The 21,097-nt window shown below is 42.4% G+C and overlaps 1 protein-coding gene across 1 annotated transcript in view; it reads right to left on the bottom strand.

The window, feature by feature from the left end:
• The window catches only part of LOC120066973 (testican-2-like), a 139,476-nt gene that overhangs the window by 85,525 nt on the left and 32,854 nt on the right, over positions 1–21,097 (bottom strand). Inside the window, exon 2 of the mRNA XM_039018310.1 lies at positions 951–959. Coding sequence (XP_038874238.1) covers positions 951–959 — 9 coding nt within the window. The remainder of the gene's footprint in view (positions 1–950; positions 960–21,097) is intronic.

The raw sequence follows: 21,097 nt of genomic DNA, 5'->3' as shown, positions 1-21,097 counted from the left end.
ATGCTGTTAGGCAGTTTAATGTCAGGTGTTATAATGCGGTTAGGCAGTTTAATGTCAGGTGTTATAATGCGGTTTGGCAGTTTAATGTCAGGTGTTATAATGCAGTTTGACAGTTTAATGTCAGGTGTTATAATGCGGTTAGGCAGTTTAATGTCAGGTGTTATAATGCGGTTAGGCAGTTTAATGTCATGTGTTATGATGCGGTTAGGCAGTTTAATGTCAGGTGTTATGATGCGGTTAGGCAGTTTAATGTCAGGTGTTATAATGCAGTTAGGCAGTTTAATGTCAGGTGTTATAATGCGGTTAGGCAGTTTAATGTCAGGTGTTATGATGCAGTTAGGCAGTTTAATGTCAGGTGTTATAATGCGGTTAGGCAGTTTAATGTCAAGTGTTATAATGCGGTTAGGCAGTTTAATGTCAAGTGTTATAATGCGGTTAGGCAGTTTAATGTCAGGTGTTATAATGCGGTTAGGCAGTTTAATGTCAAGTGTTATAATGCGGTTAGGCAGTTTAATGTCAGGTGTTATAATGCGGTTAGGCAGTTTAATGTCATGTGTTATGATGCGGTTAGGCAGTTTAATGGCAGGTGTTATAATGCGGTTAGGCAGTTTAATGTCATGTGTTATGATGCTGTTAGGCAGTTTAATGTCAGGTGTTATAATGCGGTTAGGTAGTTTAATGTCAGGTGTTATAATGCGGTTTGGCAGTTGAACTAAGACCATGAGACTTAAAAAGTGATATTCTTCATGAATCAATGGCTATATAGAAGTGGCTAGCTTGTTCCTATCAAGCAGAGACATTGACTACTCTTGACTGAAAGGGGCAGGTAACATCTGCAGTCCAAAGAGAGAGAATTGGACAGATTCCCATTCCTCCTCCTCCGGTTTAAAGAGAAACATCAACATGAAAAGACCGAACAGACAAACCAGATCTAGAAGGTGTTTACTAACCTCAACTTCCTGTAGCGATGAACGGTGATGTGGGGAGGAGAGAAAGAGAGAGAGAGAGAGAGAGAGAAAAGCAGAAGGTCATTGTTAGAGTAAAGAAAATGACTTCTTCACAAAAACATTTCCATTGAGGTTTTCCCCATTCAGCGTTTGATTCAGCAGCAGCAGTTAAACTGTCAACTCCTAATGCACACTGATTGAAAATACAGGCCTTAGTCTGCCTGCTTCTTATCCTGGGGGAATCTGCCTCCTTTCAGAAGACATTTGGAGGGGATTATAGAGCCCTATTAACACTCCCACACACTGACACACACACACACACACACACGCACGCACACACACACACACACATATACACACAGTGTGAGGATTGTGGCCTATTAAGGAAAGGATGATCAGGTTCCACTTCTATGAGTTGGCAGGAGGCCCAATCACCACCTAGCACGGATCATTCTCTCACCATGTTTACCAGCGGCTGCCCAATCACCACCTAGCACGGATCATTCTCTCACCATGTTTACCAGCAGCTGCCCAATCACCACCTAGCACGGATCATTCTCTCAACATGTTTACCAGCAGCTGCCCAATCACCACCTAGCACGGATCATTCTCTCACCATGTTTACCAGCGGCTGCCCAATCACCACCTAGCATGGATCATTCTCTCACCATGTTTACCAGCAGCTGCCCAATCACCACCTAGCATGGATCATTCTCTCACTGTTAACCAGCAGCTGCCCAATCACCACCTAGCATGGATCATTCTCTCACCATGTTTACCAGCAGCTGCCCAATCACCACCTAGCACGGATCATTCTCTCACTGTTTACCAGCAGCTGCCCAATCACCACCTAGCATGGATCATTCTCTCACCATGTTTACCAGCAGCTGCCCAATCACCACCTAGCACGGATCATTCTCTCACTGTTAACCAGCTGCTGCCCAATCACCACCTAGCACGGATCATTCTCTCACCATGTTTACCAGCGGCTGCCCAATCACCACCTAGCACGGATCATTCTCTCACCATGTTTACCAGCAGCTGCCCAATCACCACCTAGCACGGATCATTCTCTCACCATGTTTACCAGCAGCTGCCCAATCACCACCTAGCACGGATCATTCTCTCACCATGTTTACCAGCAGCTGCCCAATCACCACCTAGCATGGATCATTCTCTCACCATGTTAACCAGCAGCTGCCCAATCACCACCTAGCACGGATCATTCTCTCACTGTTTACCAGCAGCTGCGCAATCACCACCAAGCACGGATCATTCTCTCACCATGTTTACCAGCAGCTGCCCAATCACCACCTAGCACGGATCATTCTCTCACTGTTTACCTGCAGCTGCCCAATCACCACCTAGCATGGATCATTCTCTCACTGTTTACCAGCAGCTGCCCAATCACCACCTAGCACGGATCATTCTCTCACTGTTAACCAGCAGCTGCCCAATCACCACCTAGCATGGATCATTCTCTCACCATGTTTACCAGCAGCTGCCCAATCACCACCTAGCATGGATCATTCTCTCACTGTTTACCAGCAGCTGCCCAATCACCACCTAGCAAGGATCATTCTCTCACCATGTTTACCAGCAGCTGCCCAATCACCACCTAGCATGGATCATTCTCTCACCATGTTTACCAGCAGCTGCCCAATCACCACCTAGCACGGATCATTCTCTCAACATGTTTACCAGCAGCTGCCCAATCACCACCTAGCACGGATCATTCTCTCACCATGTTTACCAGCAGCTGCCCAATCACCACCTAGCACGGACCATTCTCTCACTGTTAACCAGCAGCTGCCCAATCACCACCTAGCACGGATCATTCTCTCACTGTTAACCAGCTGCTGCCCAATCACCACCTAGCACGGATCATTCTCTCACTGTTAACCAGCTGCTGACCAATCACCACCTAGCATGGATCATTCTCTCACTGTTTACCAGCAGCTGCCCAATCACCACCTAGCACGGATCATTCTCTCACTGTTAACCAGCTGCTGCCCAATCACCACCTAGCACGGATCATTCTCTCACTGTTAACCAGCAGCTGCCCAATCACCACCTAGCACGGATCATTCTCTCACTGTTTACCAGCAGCTGCCCAATCACCACCTAGCACGGATCATTCTCTCACTGTTTACCAGCAGCTGCCCAATCACCACCTAGCATGGATCATTCTCTCACCATGTTTACCAGCAGCTGCCCAATCACCACCTAGCACGGATCATTCTCTCACTGTTAACCAGCTGCTGACCAATCACCACCTAGCACGGATCATTCTCTCACTGTTTACCAGCAGCTGCCCAATCACCACCTAGCACGGACCATTCTCTCACCATGTTTACCAGCAGCTGCCCAATCACCACCTAGCACGGATCATTCTCTCACTGTTAACCAACTGCTGACCAATCACCACCTAGCATGGATCATTCTCTCACCATGTTTACCAGCAGCTGCCCAATCACCACCTAGCACGGATCATTCTCTCACCGTTTACCAGCAGCTGCCCAATCACCACCTAGCACGGATCATTTTCTCACCGTTTACCAGCAGCTGCCCAATCACCACCTAGCACGGATCATTCTCTCACTGTTTACCAGCAGCTGCCCAATCACCACCTAGCACGGATCATTCTCTCACTGTTTACCAGCGGCTGCCCAATCACCACCTAGCACGGATCATTCTCTCACTGTTAACCAGCTGCTGCCCAATCACCACCTAGCACGGATCATTCTCTCACTGTTAACCAGCAGCTGCCCAATCACCACCTAGCACGGATCATTCTCTCACTGTTAACCAGCTGCTGCCCAATCACCACCTAGCATGGATCATTCTCTCACTGTTAACCAGCTGCTGCCCAATCACCACCTAGCACGGATCATTCTCTCACTGTTAACCAGCTGCTGCCCAATCACCACCTAGCATGGATCATTCTCTCACCGTGTACCAGCGGCTGCCCAATCACCACCTGCCATGTCTACAGTATGTCTGTCCACCTGCCATGTCTACAGTCTGTCTGTCCACCTGTCAGTTCTACAGTCTGACTGTCCACCTGCCATGTCTACAGTCTGTCTGTCCACCTGCCATGTCTAAGGCCTGTCTGTCCACCTGTCATGTCTACAGTCTGTCTGTCCACCTGTCATGTCTACAGTCTGTCTGTCCACCTGTCATGTCTACAGTCTGTCTGTCCACCTGCCATGTCTACAGTCTGTCTGTCCACCTGTCATGTCTACAGTCTGTCTGTCACCCTGCCATGTCTACAGTCTGTCCACCTGTCATGTCTACAGTCTGTCCACCTGCCATGTCTACAGTCTGTCTGTCCACCTGCCATGTCTACAGTCTGTCTGTCACCCTGCCATGTCTACAGTCTGTCCACCTCTCATGTCTACAGTCTGTCCACCTGTCATGTCCACAGTCTGTCCACCTGTCATGTCTACAGTCTGTCTGTCCACCTGCCATGTCTACAGTCTGTCTGTCCACCTGTCATGTCTACAGTCTGTCTGTCCACCTGTCATGTCTACAGTCTGTCCACCTGTCATGTCTACAGTCTGTCCACCTGTCATGTCTACAGTCTGTCTGTCCACGTGCCATGTCTACAGTCTGTCCACCTGCCATGTCTACAGCCGGTCTGTCCACCTGCCATGTCTACAGTCTGTGAAGTAGTGCTATCAACGAAGACAAAGTCTTCGCAGGAGCGGTAGAGATACTCTTAATGATCGGCTATGAAAAGCCAACTGACATTTACTCCTGAGGTGCTGACTTGCTGCACCCTCGACAACTACTGTGATTATTATTATTTGACCATGCTGGTCATTTATGAACATTTGAACATCTTGGCAATGTTCTGTTATAATCTGCACCCGGCACAGCCAGAAGAGAACAGGCCACCCCTCATAGCCTGGTTCCTCTCTAGGTTTCTTCCTAGGTTTTGACCTTTCTTGTAACGTCCTGACCAGAGTTCTTATGTGTTTTGCTTGTTTAGTGTTGGTCAGGACGTGAGCTGGGTGGGAATTCTATGTTGTGTGTCTAGTTCGTCTGTTTCTGTGTTCAGCCTAATATGGTTCTCAATCAGAGACAGCTGTCAATCGTTGTCCCTGATTGAGAATCATATATAGGTGGCTTGTTTTGTGTTGGGGATTGTGGGTGGTTGTTTCCTGTCTCTGTGTTTGTGTTCTGCACCAGATAGGACTGTCTCGGCTTTCACATTTGTTATTTTGTTATTTGTTAATGTTCATCGTTTATCGTCATATTAAACATGTCGAACAATAACCGCGCTGCATTTTGGTCTTCTCCTTCATCCCAGGAAGAAAGCCGTTACAGAACCACCCACCTAACCCGGACCAAGCAGCAGCAGCAGCAGCAGGAGAGGCTGCACTATTTGGAGAAATGGACATGGGAGGACGACCTAGATGGCAAAGGACCCTGGGCAGAGCGAGGGGAATATCGCCGCCCCAAAGAAGAGCTGGAGGCAGCGAAGGCGGAGAGGCGCTATTATGAGGCGCTAGCACGGCAGAGCGGCTGGAGGCCCGAGAGGCAGCCCCAAAAATTTCTTGGGGGGGGGGGGCCACACGGGTAGTGTGGCAGAGTCAGGAGTCAGACCTGAGCCAACTCCCCCTGCTTACCGTAAGGAGCCGGTCAGGGCGGAATTGGAGGTGAGCGACGCAGAGACAGTGAAGGAGTTAATGGGGAAATTGGAGGAGAGAGTTATGAGGGAGGTGCTGGTTTGGTGCATGAGGCACGACATCCGCCCGACTGAACGTGTTGGGGAGTTGATGTCACCGGGAACAGCTCTCCATACTCGTCCTGAGGTGCGTGCTAGCCGTCTGGTGAAGACTGTGCCAGCCTCACGCACCAGGCCTCCTGTGCGCCTCCCTAGCCCTGCACGTCCTCTGCCAGCTCGGCGCTACAGCTCTCCCAGCCGTACTTCCAGTGGAGAGAGAGGGCGTCGTACCGGGCAGGCACCGTGTTATGCGGTGGAGCGCACGTCCCCGGTGCGTGTGCTTAGCCCGGTGCGCAACATCTCAGCTCCCCACATCTGCCGGGCTAGGGTGAAGATCCAGCCAGGGCGGATGGTGCCAGCCCTGCTCTCAAGACCTCCAGTGCGCCTTCACGGTCCGGCCAGTCCGGTACCACCAGTTCCGGCACACACACCAAGCCTCCTGTGCGTCTCCAGAGCCCAGTGTGCCCTGTTCCTGCTCCCCGCACTAGCCTTGAGGTGCGTGTCTCCAGTCCGGTACCACCAGTTCCGGCACCACGCACCAGGCCTACTGTGCGCCTCAGCAGGTCAGAGTCGGCCGTCTGCCCAACGCCGCCTGCACTGCTCATCTGCCCAGCGCCGTCTGAGCTGCCTGCCTGCCCAGCACCATCTGAGCCATCCGTCTGCCCAGCGCCGTCTGAGCCGTCCGTCTGCCCAGCGCCGTCTGAGCCGTCCGTCTGCCCAGCGCCGTCTGAGCCGTCCGTCTGCCCAGCGCCGTCTGAGCCGTCCGTCTGCCCAGCGCCGTCTGAGCCGTCCGTCTGCCCAGCGCCGTCTGAGCCGTCCGTCTGCCCAGCGCCGTCTGAGCCGCCTGTCTCCCACGAGCCTTCAGAGCCGCCCGTCTGCCACGAGCCTTCAGAGCCGCCCGTCTGTCCCGAGCCATTAGAGCCGTCCGTCAGTCAGGAGCCGCTAGAGCCGTCCCGTCAGTCAGGAGCCGCCAGAGCCGCCCTCCAGTCATGAGCTGCCTTCCAGTCATGAGCTGCCCTCCAGTCATGAGCTGCCCTCCAGTCATGAGCTGCCCTCCAGTCATGAGCTGCCCTCCAGTCATGAGCTGCCCTCCAGTCATGAGCTGCCCTCCAGTCATGAGCTGCACTCCAGTCATGAGCTGCACTCCAGTCATGAGCTGCCCTACAGTCATGAGCTGCCCTACAGTCATGAGCTGCCCTACAGTCATGAGCTGCCCTACAGTCCGGAGCTGCCCTACAGTCCGGAGCTGCCACTCAGTCCGGAGCTGCCACTCAGTCCGGAGCTGCCACTCAGTCCGGAGCTGCCACTCAGTCCGGAGCTGCCACTCAGTCTAGAGCTACCTCTCTGTCCTGAGCTACCTCTCTGTCCTGAGCTACCTCTCTGTCCTGAGCTACCTCTCTGTCCTGAGCTACCTCTCTGTCCTGAGCTACCTCTCTGTCCTGAGCTACCTCTCTGTCCTGAGCTACCTCTCTGTCCTGAGCTACCTCCTAAATCATGTGGGGGCCTTGGGGAGGATTCTTAGGCCTAGGTCGTGGGCGAGGGTCGCCACTCAAAGGACGCTAAGGAGGGGGACAAAGACAGTGGTGGAGTGGTGTCCTCGTCCACCGCCGGAGCCGCCACCGCGGACAGATGCCCACCCAGACCCTCCCCTTGAGTTTTAGGGGTGCGTTCGGAGTCCGCACCTCAGGGGGGGGGGTACTGTAACGTCCTGACCAGAGTTCTTATGTGTTTTGTTTGTTTAGTGTTGGTCAGGACGTGAGCTGGGTGGGAATTCTATGTTGTGTGTCTAGTTCGTCTGTTTCTGTGTTCAGCCTAATATGGTTCTCAATCAGAGACAGCTGTCAATCGTTGTCCCTGATTGAGAATCATATATAGGTGGCTTGTTTTGTGTTGGGGATTGTGGGTGGTTGTTTCCTGTCTCTGTGTTTGTGTTCTGCACCAGATAGGACTGTCTCGGCTTTCACGTTTGTTATTTTGTTATTTGTTAATGTTCATCGTTTATCGTCATATTAAACATGTTGAACAATAACCGCGCTGCATTTTGGTCTTCTCCTTCATCCCAGGAAGAAAGCCGTTACATTTCTAGGGAGTTTTTCCTAGCCACCGTGCTTCTACACCTGCATTGCTTGCTGTTTGGGGTTTTAGGCTGGGTTTCTGTACAGCACTTTGAGATATCAGCTGATGTAAGAAGGGCTATATAAATACATTTGATTTGACTTGATTTGAAAACTAGAAAACTGTCTGGAGTCAAAGTCAATGGACCGCACAGCACCAAAGCGGCGACGAAGTGATTTGGATTTCCTTAACAGTTAAGTAGGAACAAAACACACTGAGTATGGACTGAGTTGGTGTCATTAAAAGTATATGTAGTGCACTACACAGGGAATAGGGTCGAATTTGGGACACAGACACTCAGTGTCACACAGAAGCATAGAACTGACGGGATAGACAGTTAGTATTTGGTGTAAAATACACCATTGAGTTAACACAGGACGTCCTTTTCTTTTATTCCATTTCACTGTTCTGGAATCAGTCCAAGGTCATTTACACAACAATACACACGCGCGCACACGCACACACAAACAAACACACACACTACAGCCCTACCATATTTGTTCCATCATTCACTGGCTCGCTCCCCTGCAATGTTCAGCAGAAATACAGCCCCTTCCCTTCCTCCCTTAACTCAAGCTAGTAAATAAACATCGTTCTCTGTCTAGTTAGCAGTACTGAGACCCCATGTACAATATATCACTATGGGACGTTTACAGCCCACACAGGGAGAGCCAGCCCGCAATCCCAAATGGTGCTCTATTCCCTACATAGTGCACTACTTTTAACCAGAGCCCTATATGGGCCCTGGTCCATATAGGGAACAGGGTGCCATTTGGTAGCCCACAGAGAAGCAAAGGGAGGAAGGCTATAAAGTCTGACATCAGGTTACATCACAGAGCAGAGTAGAGTCGTTGGACTTCAACCATTATATTTCAGACTAGGCTGTTTCTTTAAGGTAAATAACATGTTTTGTGTTGTCAGTATGGGACCAAGTCCCGTATCTATTAAAGTCTATATCACCTGGTCCCATATCTATTAAAGTCTATATCACCTGGTCCCATATCTATTAAAGTCTATATCACCTGGTCCCATATCTATTAAAGTCTATATCACCTGGTCCCATATCTATTAAAGTCTATATCACCTGGTCCCATATCTATTAAAGTCTACATCACCTGGTCCTATATCTATTAAAGTCTATATCACCTGGTCCTGTCTATTAAAGTCTATATCACCTGGTCCCGTATCTATTAAAGTCTATATCACCTGGTCCCGTATCTATTAAAGTCTATATCACCTAGTCCTATATCTATTAAAGTCTATATCACCTGGTCCTATGCCTATTAAAGTCTATATCACCTGGTCCCATATCTATTAAAGTCTATATCACCTGGTACTATGTCTATTAAAGTCTATTTCACCTGGTCCTATGTATATTAAAGTCTATATCACCTGGTCCTATATCTATTAAAGTCTATATCACCTGGTCCTATGTATATTAAAGTCTATATCACCTGGTCCTATATCTATTAAAGTCTATATCACCTGGTCCCATATCTATATCACCTGGTCCTATATCTATTAAAGTCTATAGCACCTGGTCCTATGTAAATTAAAGTCTATATCACCTGGTCCCATATCTATTAAAGCCTATATCACCTGGTCCCATATCTATTAAAGCCTATATCACCTGGTCCCATATCTATTAAAGTCTATATCACCTGGTCCTATATCTATTAAAGTCTATATCACCTGGTCCCATATCTATATCACCTGGTCCTATATCTATCAAAGTCTATATCACCTGGTCCCATATCTATATCACCTGGTCCTATATCTATTAAAGTATATATCACCTGGTCCTATGTATATTAAAGTCTATATCACCTGGTCCCATATCTATTAAAGTCTATATCACCTGGTCCTATGTATATTAAAGTCTATATCACCTGGCCCCATATCAATTAAAGTATATATCACCTGGTCCTATATCTATTAAAGTCTATATCACCTGGCCCCATATCAATTAAAGTCTATATCACCTGGTCCCATATCTATTAAAGTCTATATCACCTGGTCCCATATCAATTAAAGTCTATATCACCTGGCCCCATATCAATTAAAGTCGATATCACCTGGCCCCATATCAATTAAAGGATATATCACCTGGTCCCATATCTATTAAAGTCTATATCACCTGGTCCCATATCTATATCACCTGGTCCTATATCAATTAAAGTCTATATCACCTGGTCCTATATCTATTAAAGTCTATATCACCTGGTCCCATTTCTATATAACCTGGTCCCATATCAATTAAAGTCTATATCACCTGGTCCTATATCTATTAAAGTCTATATCACCTGGTCCTATATCTATTAAAGTCTATATCACCTGGCCCCATATCTATTAAAGTCTATATCACCTGGCCCCATATCTATATCACCTGGCCCCATATCTATTAAAGTCTATATCACCTGGTCCTATATCTATTAAAGTCTATATCACCTGGTCCCATATCTATTAAAGACTATATCACCTGGTCCTATTAAAGTCTATTTTCACCTGGTCCTATGTATATTAAAGTCTATATCACCTGGCCCCATATCTATTAAAGTCTATATCAACTGGTCCCATATCTATTAAAGTCTATATCACCTGGTCCCATATCTATTAAAGTCTATATCACCTGGTCCCATATCTATTAAAGTCTATATCACCTGGTCCCATATCTATTAAAGTCTATATCACCTGGTCCCATATCTATTAAAGTCTACATCACCTGGTCCCATATCTATTAAAGTCTACATCACCTGGTCCTATATCTATTAAAGACTATATCACCTGGTCCTATTAAAGTCTATTTTCACCTGGTCCTATGTATATTAAAGTCTATATCACCTGGCCCCATATCTATTAAAGTATATATCACCTGGTCCTGTCTATTAAAGTCTATATCACCTGGTCCTATATCTATTAAAGTCTATATCACCTGGTCCTATATCTATTAAAGTCTATATCACCTGGTCCTATGTATATTAAAGTCTATATCACCTGGTCCTATATCTATTAAAGTCTATATCACCTGGTCCCATATCTATATCACCTGGTCCTATATCTATTAAAGTCTATAGCACCTGGTCCTATGTATATTAAAGTCTATATCACCTGGTCCTATGTATATTAAAGTCTATATCACCTGGTCCCATATCTATTAAAGTCTATATCACCTGGTCCCATATCTATTAAAGTCTATATCACCTGGTCCCATATCTATTAAAGCCTATATCGCCTGGTCCCATATCTATTAAAGTCTATATCACCTGGTCCTATATCTATCAAAGTCTATATCACCTGGTCCCATATCTATATCACCTGGTCCTATATCTATTAAAGTATATATCACCTGGTCCTATGTATATTAAAGTCTATATCACCTGGTCCCATATCTATTAAAGTCTATATCACCTGGTCCTATGTATATTAAAGTCTATATCACCTGGCCCCATATCAATTAAAGTCTATATCACCTGGTCCTATATCTATTAAAGTCTATATCACCTGGCCCCATATCAATTAAAGTCTATATCACCTGGTCCCATATCTATTAAAGTCTATATCACCTGGTCCCATATCAATTAAAGTCTATATCACCTGGTCCCATATCTATTAAAGTCTATACCACCTGGTCCCATATCTATATCACCTGGTCCTATATCAATAAAAGTCTATATCACCTGGTCCCATATCTATTAAAGTCTATATCACCTGGTCCCATATCTATATCACCTGGCCCCATATCAATTAAAGTCTATATCACCTGGTCCCGTATCTATTAAAGTCTATATCACCTGGTCCTATATCTATTAAAGTCTATATCACCTGGTCCTATGCCTATTAAAGTCTATATCACCTGGTCCCATATCTATTAAAGTCTATATCACCTGGTACTATGTCTATTAAAGTCTATTTCACCTGGTCCTATGTCTATTAAAGTCTATATCACCTGGTCATATATCTATTAAAGTCTATATCACCTGGTCCTGTCTATTAAAGTCTATATCACCTGGTCCTATGTCTATTAAAGTCTATATCACCTGGTCCTATATCTATTAAAGTCTATATCACCTGATCCTATATCTATTAAAGTCTATATCACCTGGTCCCATATCTATTAAAGTCTATATCACCTGGTCCTGTCTATTAAAGTCTATATCACCTGGTCCTATATCAATTAAAGTCTATATCACCTGGTCCTATATCTATTAAAGTCTATATCACCTGGTCCCATATCTATTAAAGTATATATCACCTGGTCCTGTCTATTAAAGTCTATATAACCTGGTCCTATATCTATTAAAGTCTATATCACCTGGTCCTATATCTATTAAAGTCTATATCACCTGGTCCTATGTATATTAAAGTCTATATCACCTGGTCCTATATCTATTAAAGTCTATATCACCTGGTCCTATGTATATTAAAGTCTATATCACCTGGTCCTATATCTATTAAAGTCTATATCACCTGGTCCCATATCTATATCACCTGGTCCTAAAGCTATTAAAGTCTATAGCACCTGGTCCTATGTATATTAAAGTCTATATCACCTGGTCCCATATCTATTAAAGTCTATATCACCTGGTCCCATATCTATTAAAGCCTATATCACCTGGTCCCATATCTATTAAAGTCTATATCACCTGGTCCTATATCTATTAAAGTCTATATCACCTGGTCCCATATCTATATCACCTGGTCCTATATCTATCAAAGTCTATATCACCTGGTCCCATATCTTTATCACCTGGTCCTATAACTATTAAAGTATATATCACCTGGTCCTATGTATATTAAAGTCTATATCACCTGGTCCCATATCTATTAAAGTCTATATCACCTGGTCCTATGTATATTAAAGTCTATATCACCTGGCCCCATATCAATTAAAGTCTATATCACCTGGTCCTATATCTATTAAAGTCTATATCACCTGGCCCCATATCAATTAAAGTCTATATCACCTGGTCCCATATCTATTAAAGTCTATATCACCTGGTCCCATATCAATTAAAGTCTATATCACCTGGCCCCATATCAATTAAAGTCGATATCACCTGGCCCCATATCAATTAAAGGCTATATCACCTGGTCCCATATCTATTAAAGTCTATATCACCTGGTCCCATATCTATATCACCTGGTCCTATATCAATTAAAGTCTATATCACCTGGTCCCATATCTATTAAAGTCTATATCACCTGGTCCCATATCTATATCACCTGGCCCCATATCAATTAAAGTCTATATCACCTGGTCCCGTATCTATTAAAGTCTATATCACCTGGTCCTATATCTATTAAAGTCTATATCACCTGGTACTATGTCTATTAAAGTCTATTTCACCTGGTCCTATGTCTATTAAAGTCTATATCACCTGGTCATATATCTATTAAAGTCTATATCACCTGGTCCTGTCTATTAAAGTCTATATCACCTGGTCCCATATCTATTAAAGTCTATATCACCTGGTCCTGTCTATTAAAGTCTATATCACCTGGTCCTATATCAATTAAAGTCTATAATACCTGGTCCTATATCTATTAAAGTCTATATCACCTGGTCCTATATCTATTAAAGTCTATATCACCTGGTTCTATATCTATTAAAGTCTATATCACCTGGTCCTATGTATATTAAAGTCTATATCACCTGGTCCTATATCTATTAAAGTCTATATCACCTGGTCCTATGTATATTAAAGTCTATATCACCTGGTCCTATATCTATTAAAGTCTATATCACCTGGTCCCATATCTATTAAAGTCTATATCACCTGGTCCTATGTATATTAAAGTCTATATCACCTGGCCCCATATCAATTAAAGTCTATATCACCTGGTCCTATATCTATTAAAGTCTATATCACCTGGCCCCATATCAATTAAAGTCTATATCACCTGGTCCCATATCTATTAAAGTCTATATCACCTGGTCCCATATCAATTAAAGTCTATATCACCTGGCCCCATATCAATTAAAGTCGATATCACCTGGCCCCATATCAATTAAAGGCTATATCACCTGGTCCCATATCTATTAAAGTCTATATCACCTGGTCCCATATCTATATCACCTGGTCCTATATCAATTAAAGTCTATATCACCTGGTCCCATATCTATTAAAGTCTATATCACCTGGTCCCATATCTATATCACCTGGCCCCATATCAATTAAAGTCTATATCACCTGGTCCCGTATCTATTAAAGTCTATATCACCTGGTCCTATATCTATTAAAGTCTATATCACCTGGTACTATGTCTATTAAAGTCTATTTCACCTGGTCCTATGTCTATTAAAGTCTATATCACCTGGTCATATATCTATTAAAGTCTATATCACCTGGTCCTGTCTATTAAAGTCTATATCACCTGGTCCCATATCTATTAAAGTCTATATCACCTGGTCCTGTCTATTAAAGTCTATATCACCTGGTCCTATATCAATTAAAGTCTATAATACCTGGTCCTATATCTATTAAAGTCTATATCACCTGGTCCTATATCTATTAAAGTCTATATCACCTGGTTCTATATCTATTAAAGTCTATATCACCTGGTCCTATGTATATTAAAGTCTATATCACCTGGTCCTATATCTATTAAAGTCTATATCACCTGGTCCTATGTATATTAAAGTCTATATCACCTGGTCCTATATCTATTAAAGTCTATATCACCTGGTCCCATATCTATATCACCTGGTCCTATATCTATTAAAGTCTATAGCACCTGGTCCTATGTATATTAAAGTCTATATCACCTGGTCCCATATCTATTAAAGTCTATATCACCTGGTCCCATATCTATTAAAGCCTATATCACCTGGTCCCATATCTATTAAAGTCTATATCACCTGGTCCTATATCTATTAAAGTCTATATCACCTGGTCCCATATCTATATCACCTGGTCCTATATCTATCAAAGTCTATATCACCTGGTCCCATATCTATATCACCTGGTCCTATATCTATTAAAGTATATATCACCTGGTCCTATGTAAATTAAAGTCTATATCACCTGGTCCCATATCTATTAAAGTCTATATCACCTGGTCCTATGTATATTAAAGTCTATATCACCTGGCCCCATATCAATTAAAGTATATATCACCTGGTCCTATATCTATTAAAGTCTATATCACCTGGCCCCATATCAATTAAAGTCTATATCACCTGGTCCCATATCTATTAAAGTCTATATCACCTGGTCCCATATCAATTAAAGTCTATATCACCTGGCCCCATATCAATTAAAGTCGATATCACCTGGCCCCATATAAATTAAAGGCTATATCACCTGGTCCCACATCTATTAAAGTCTATATCACCTGGTCCCATATCTATATCACCTGGTCCTATATCAATTAAAGTCTATATCACCTGGTCCCATATCTATTAAAGTCTATATCACCTGGTCCCATATCTATATCACCTGGCCCCATATCAATTAAAGTCTATATCACCTGGTCCTATATCTATTAAAGTCTATATCACCTGGTCCTATATCTATTAAAGTCTATATCACCTGGCCCCATATCTATTAAAGTCTATATCACCTGGTCCCATATCTATATCACCTGGCCCCATATCAATTAAAGTCTATATCACCTGGTCCTATATCTATTAAAGTCTATATCACCTGGTCCTATATCTATTAAAGTCTATATCACCTGGTCCCATATCTATTAAAGTCTATATCACCTGGTCCCATATCTATTAAAGTCTATATCACCTGGCCCCATATCTATATTACCTGGTCCCATATCTATTAAAGTCTATATCACCTGGCCCCATATCTATATCACCTGGCACCATATCTATTAAAGTCTATATCACCTGGTCCTATATCTATTAAAGTCTATATCACCTGGTCCCATATCTATTAAAGACTATATCACCTGGTCCTATTAAAGTCTATATCACCTGGTCCTATGTATATTAAAGTCTATATCACCTGGCCCCATATCTATTAAGGTCTATATCAACTGGTCCCATATCTATTAAAGTCTATATCACCTGGCCCCATATCTATTAAAGTCTATATCACCTGGTCCCATATCTATTAAAGTCTATATCACCTGGTCCTATATCTATTAAAGTCTATATCACCTGGTCCTATGTATATTAAAGTCTATATCACCTGGCCCCATATCTATTAAAGTCTATATCACCTGGTCCTGTGTATATTAAAGTCTATATCACCTGGTCCTATATCTATTAAAGTCTATATCACCTGGTCCCATATCTATTAAAGTCTATATCACCTGGTCCTGTCTATTAAAGTCTTTATCACCTGGTCCTATATCTATTAAAGTCTATATCACCTGGCCCCATATCTATTAAAGTCTATATCACCTGGTCCCATATCTATTAAAGTCTATATCACCTGGTCCTATATCTATTAAAGTCTATATCACCTGGTCCTATATCTATTAAAGTCTATATCACCTGGTCCCATATCTATTAAAGTCTATATCACCTGGTCCTATATCTATTAAAGTCTATATCACCTGGTCCCATATCTATTAAAGTCTATATCACCTGGTCCTGTCTATTAAAGTCTATATCACCTGGTCCCATATCTATTAAAGTCTATATCACCTGGTCCTATATCTATTAAAGTCTATATCACCTGGTCCCATATCTATTAAAGTCTATATCACCTGGTCCTGTCTATTAAAGTCTATATCACCTGGTCCTATATCTATTAAAGTCTATATCACCTGGTCCCATATCTATTAAAGTCTATATCACCTGGTCCTGTCTATTAAAGTCTTTATCACCTGGTCCTATATCTATTAAAGTCTATATCACCTGGCCCCATATCTATTAAAGTCTATATCACCTGGTCCCATATCTATTAAAGTCTATATCACCTGGTCCCATATCAATTAAAGTCTATATCACCTGGCCCCATATCAATTAAAGTCGATATCACCTGGCCCCATATCAATTAAAGGCTATATCACCTGGTCCCATATCTATTAAAGTCTATATCACCTGGTCCCATATCTATATCACCTGGTCCTATATCAATTAAAGTCTATATCACCTGGTCCCATATCTATTAAAGTCTATATCACCTGGTCCCATATCTATATCACCTGGCCCCATATCAATTAAAGTCTATATCACCTGGTCCCGTATCTATTAAAGTCTATATCACCTGGTCCTATATCTATTAAAGTCTATATCACCTGGTCCTATGCCTATTAAAGTCTATATCACCTGGTCCCATATCTATTAAAGTCTATATCACCTGGTACTATGTCTATTAAAGTCTATTTCACCTGGTTCTATGTCTATTAAAGTCTATATCACCTGGTCCTGTCTATTAACGTCTATATCACCTGGTCCTATGTCTATTAAAGTCTATATCACCTGGTCCTATATCTATTAAAGTCTATATCACCTGATCCTATATCTATTAAAGTCTATATCACCTGGTCCCATATCTATTAAAGTCTATATCACCTGGTCCTGTCTATTAAAGTCTATATCACCTGGTCCTATATCTATTAAAGTCTATATCACCTGGTCCTATATCTATTAAAGTCTATATCACCTGGTCCCATATCTATTAAAGTATATATCACCTGGTCCTGTCTATTAAAGTCTATATCACCTGGTCCTATATCTATTAAAGTCTATATCACCTGGTCCTATATCTATTAAAGTCTATATCACCTGGTCCTATGTATATTAAAGTCTATATCACCTGGTCCTATATCTATTAAAGTCTATATCACCTGGTCCTATGTATATTAAAGTCTATATCACCTGGTCCTATATCTATTAAAGTCTATATCACCTGGTCCCATATCTATATCACCTGGTCCTATATCTATTAAAGTCTATAGCACCTGGTCCTATGTATATTAAAGTCTATATCACCTGGTCCCATATCTATTAAAGTCTATATCACCTGGTCCCATATCTATTAAAGCCTATATCACCTGGTCCCATATCTATTAAAGTCTATATCACCTGGTCCTATATCTATTAAAGTCTATATCACCTGGTCCCATATCTATATCACCTGGTCCTATATCTATCAAAGTCTATATCACCTGGTCCCATATCTATATCACCTGGTCCTATATCTATTAAAGTATATATCACCTGGTCCTATGTATATTAAAGTCTATATCACCTGGTCCCATATCTATTAAAGTCTATATCACCTGGTCCTATGTATATTAAAGTCTATATCACCTGGCCCCATATCAATTAAAGTCTATATCACCTGGTCCCATATCTATTAAAGTCTATATCACCTGGTCCCATATCAATTAAAGTCTATATCACCTGGCCCCATATCAATTAAAGTCGATATCACCTGGCCCCATATCAATTAAAGGCTATATCACCTGGTCCCATATCTATTAAAGTCTATATCACCTGGTCCCATATCTATATCACCTGGTCCTATATCAATTAAAGTCTATATCACCTGGTCCCATATCTATTAAAGTCTATATCACCTGGTCCCATATCTATATCACCTGGCCCCATATCAATTAAAGTCTATATCACCTGGTCCCATATCTATTCAAGTCTATATCACCTGGTCCCATATCAATTAAAGTCTATATCACCTGGTCCTATATCTATTAAAGTCTATATCACCTGGTCCCATATCTATATCACCTGGTCCCATATCAATTAAAGTCTATATCACCTGGTCCTATATCTATTAAAGTCTATATCACCTGGTCCTATATCTATTAAAGTCTATATCACCTGGCCCCATATCTATTAAAGTCTATATCACCTGGTCCCATATCTATATCACCTGGCCCCATATCAATTAAAGTCTATATCACCTGGTCCTATATCTATTAAAGTCTATATCACCTGGTCCTATATCTATTAAAGTCTATATCACCTGGTCCCATATCTATTAAAGTCTATATCACCTGGTCCCATATCTATTAAAGTCTATATCACCTGGCCCCATATCTATATTACCTGGTCCCATATCTATTAAAGTCTATATCACCTGGCCCCATATCTATATCACCTGGCACCATATCTATTAAAGTCTATATCACCTGGTCCTGTATCTATTAAAGTCTATATCACCTGGTCCCATATCTATTAAAGACTATATCACCTGGTCCTATTAAAGTCTATATCACCTGGTCCTATGTATATTAAAGTCTATATCACCTGGCCCCATATCTATTAAAGTCTATATCAACTGGTCCCATATCTATTAAAGTCTATATCACCTGGTCCTATATCTATTAAAGTCTATATCACCTGGTCCCATATCTATTAAAGTCTATATCACCTGGTCCCATATCTATATCACCTGGTCCTATATCTATTAAAGTCTATATCACCTGGTCCCATGTCTATATCACCTGGTCCCATATCTATTAAAGTCTATATCACCTGGTCCTATATCTATTAAAGTCTATATCACCTGGTCCTATGTATATTAAAGTCTATATCACCTGGTCCTATATCTATTAAAGTCTATATCACCTGGTCCTATGTATATTAAAGTCTATATCACCTGGCCCCATATCTATTAAAGTCTATATCACCTGGTCCTGTCTATTAAAGTCTATATCACCTGGTCCTATGTCTATTAAAGTCTATATCACCTGGTCCCATATCTATTAAAGTCTATATCACCTGGTCCTGTCTATTAAAGTCTTTATCACCTGGTCCTATATCTATTAAAGTCTATATCACCTGGCCCCATATCTATTAAAGTCTATATCACCTGGTCCCATATCTATTAAAGTCTATATCACCTGGTCCTATATCTATTAAAGTCTATATCACCTGGTCCTATATCTATTAAAGTCTATATCACCTGGTCCCATATCTATTAAAGTCTATATCACCTGGTCCTATATCTATTAAAGTCTATATCACCTGGTCCCATATCTATTAAAGTCTATATCACCTGGTCCTGTCTATTAAAGTCTATATCACTTGGTCCCATATCTATTAAAGTCTATATCACCTGGTCCTATATCTATTAAAGTCTATATCACCTGGTCCCATATCTATTAAAGTCTATATCACCTGGTCCTACACTGAGTGTACAGAACATTAGGAACACCTGCTCTATCCATGACATAGACTGACCAGGTGAATCCAGGTGAAAGCTATGATCCCTTATTGAGGTCACCTGTTAAATCCACTTCAATCAGTGTAGATGAAGGGAAGGAGACGGGTTAAATAATTATCTTTAAGCCTTGTGACATGGATTGTGTATGTGTGCCATTCAGAGGGTGACTGGGCAAGAAAAAAATATTTAATTGCCTTTTAACAGTGTATGGTAGTAGGTGCCAGGCGCACCGGTTTGAGTGTGTCAAGAACTGCAACACTGCTGGGTTTTTCACGCTCAGCAGTTTCCCGTGTGTATCAAGAATGGTCCACCACCCAAAGGTTATCCTGTCTGTTAACCTGTCTGTTAACATGTCTGTAATCATGTTATCCTGTCCGTTGTCTGTCTCCTGTTATCCTCTCTGTTAACATGTCTGTTATTCTGTCTGTTATCCTGTCTGCTATCCTGTCTGTAATCATGGTATCCTGTCTGCTATCCTGTCTGTTATCATGTTTTCCTGTCTGTTATCATGCCTGTTGTCATGTTAGCCTGTTATCATGTTAGCCTGTCTGTGATCCTGTCTGTTATCATGTTAGCCCGTCTGTGATCCTGTCTGTTATCATGTTAGCCCGTCTGTGATCCTGTCTGTTATCATGTTAGCCCGTCTGTGATCCTGTCTGTTATCATGTTAGCCCGTCTGTGATCCTGTCTGTTATCATGTTAGCCCGTCTGTTATCATGTCTGTTATCATGTTAGCCCGTCTGTGATCCTGTCTGTGATCCTGTCTGTTATCATGTTAGCCCGTCTGTGATCCTGTCTGTTATCATGTTAGCCCGTCTGTGATCCTGTCTGTTATCATGTTAGCCCGTCTGTGATCCTGTCTGTTATCATGTTAGCCCGTCTGTGATCCTGTCTGTTATCATGTTAGCCCGTCTGTTATCATGTCTGTTATCATGTTAGCCCGTCTGTGATCCTGTCTGTGATCCTGTCTGTTATCATGTTAGCCCGTCTGTGATCCTGTCTGTTATCATGTTAGCCCGTCTGTGATCCTGTCTGTTATCATGTTCGCCCGTCTGTGATCCTGTCTGTTGTCCTGTTTGTTAGCCTGTCTGTCATCGTGTCTTAAAACGGCCTCTCTATTCTCCTGGTGTTCAGTGTAGAGGGAGAAGTGTACCAACTGCCAACCTTTAACAGCAGCACAGCAGCACAACCTAATACAGTGTAGG

The sequence above is a fragment of the Salvelinus namaycush genome, chromosome 22 (genome assembly GCF_016432855.1).
Source record: "Salvelinus namaycush isolate Seneca chromosome 22, SaNama_1.0, whole genome shotgun sequence".
Lineage (NCBI taxonomy): Eukaryota > Metazoa > Chordata > Actinopteri > Salmoniformes > Salmonidae > Salvelinus > Salvelinus namaycush.
This window is presented reverse-complemented; position numbering and strand designations above follow the sequence as displayed.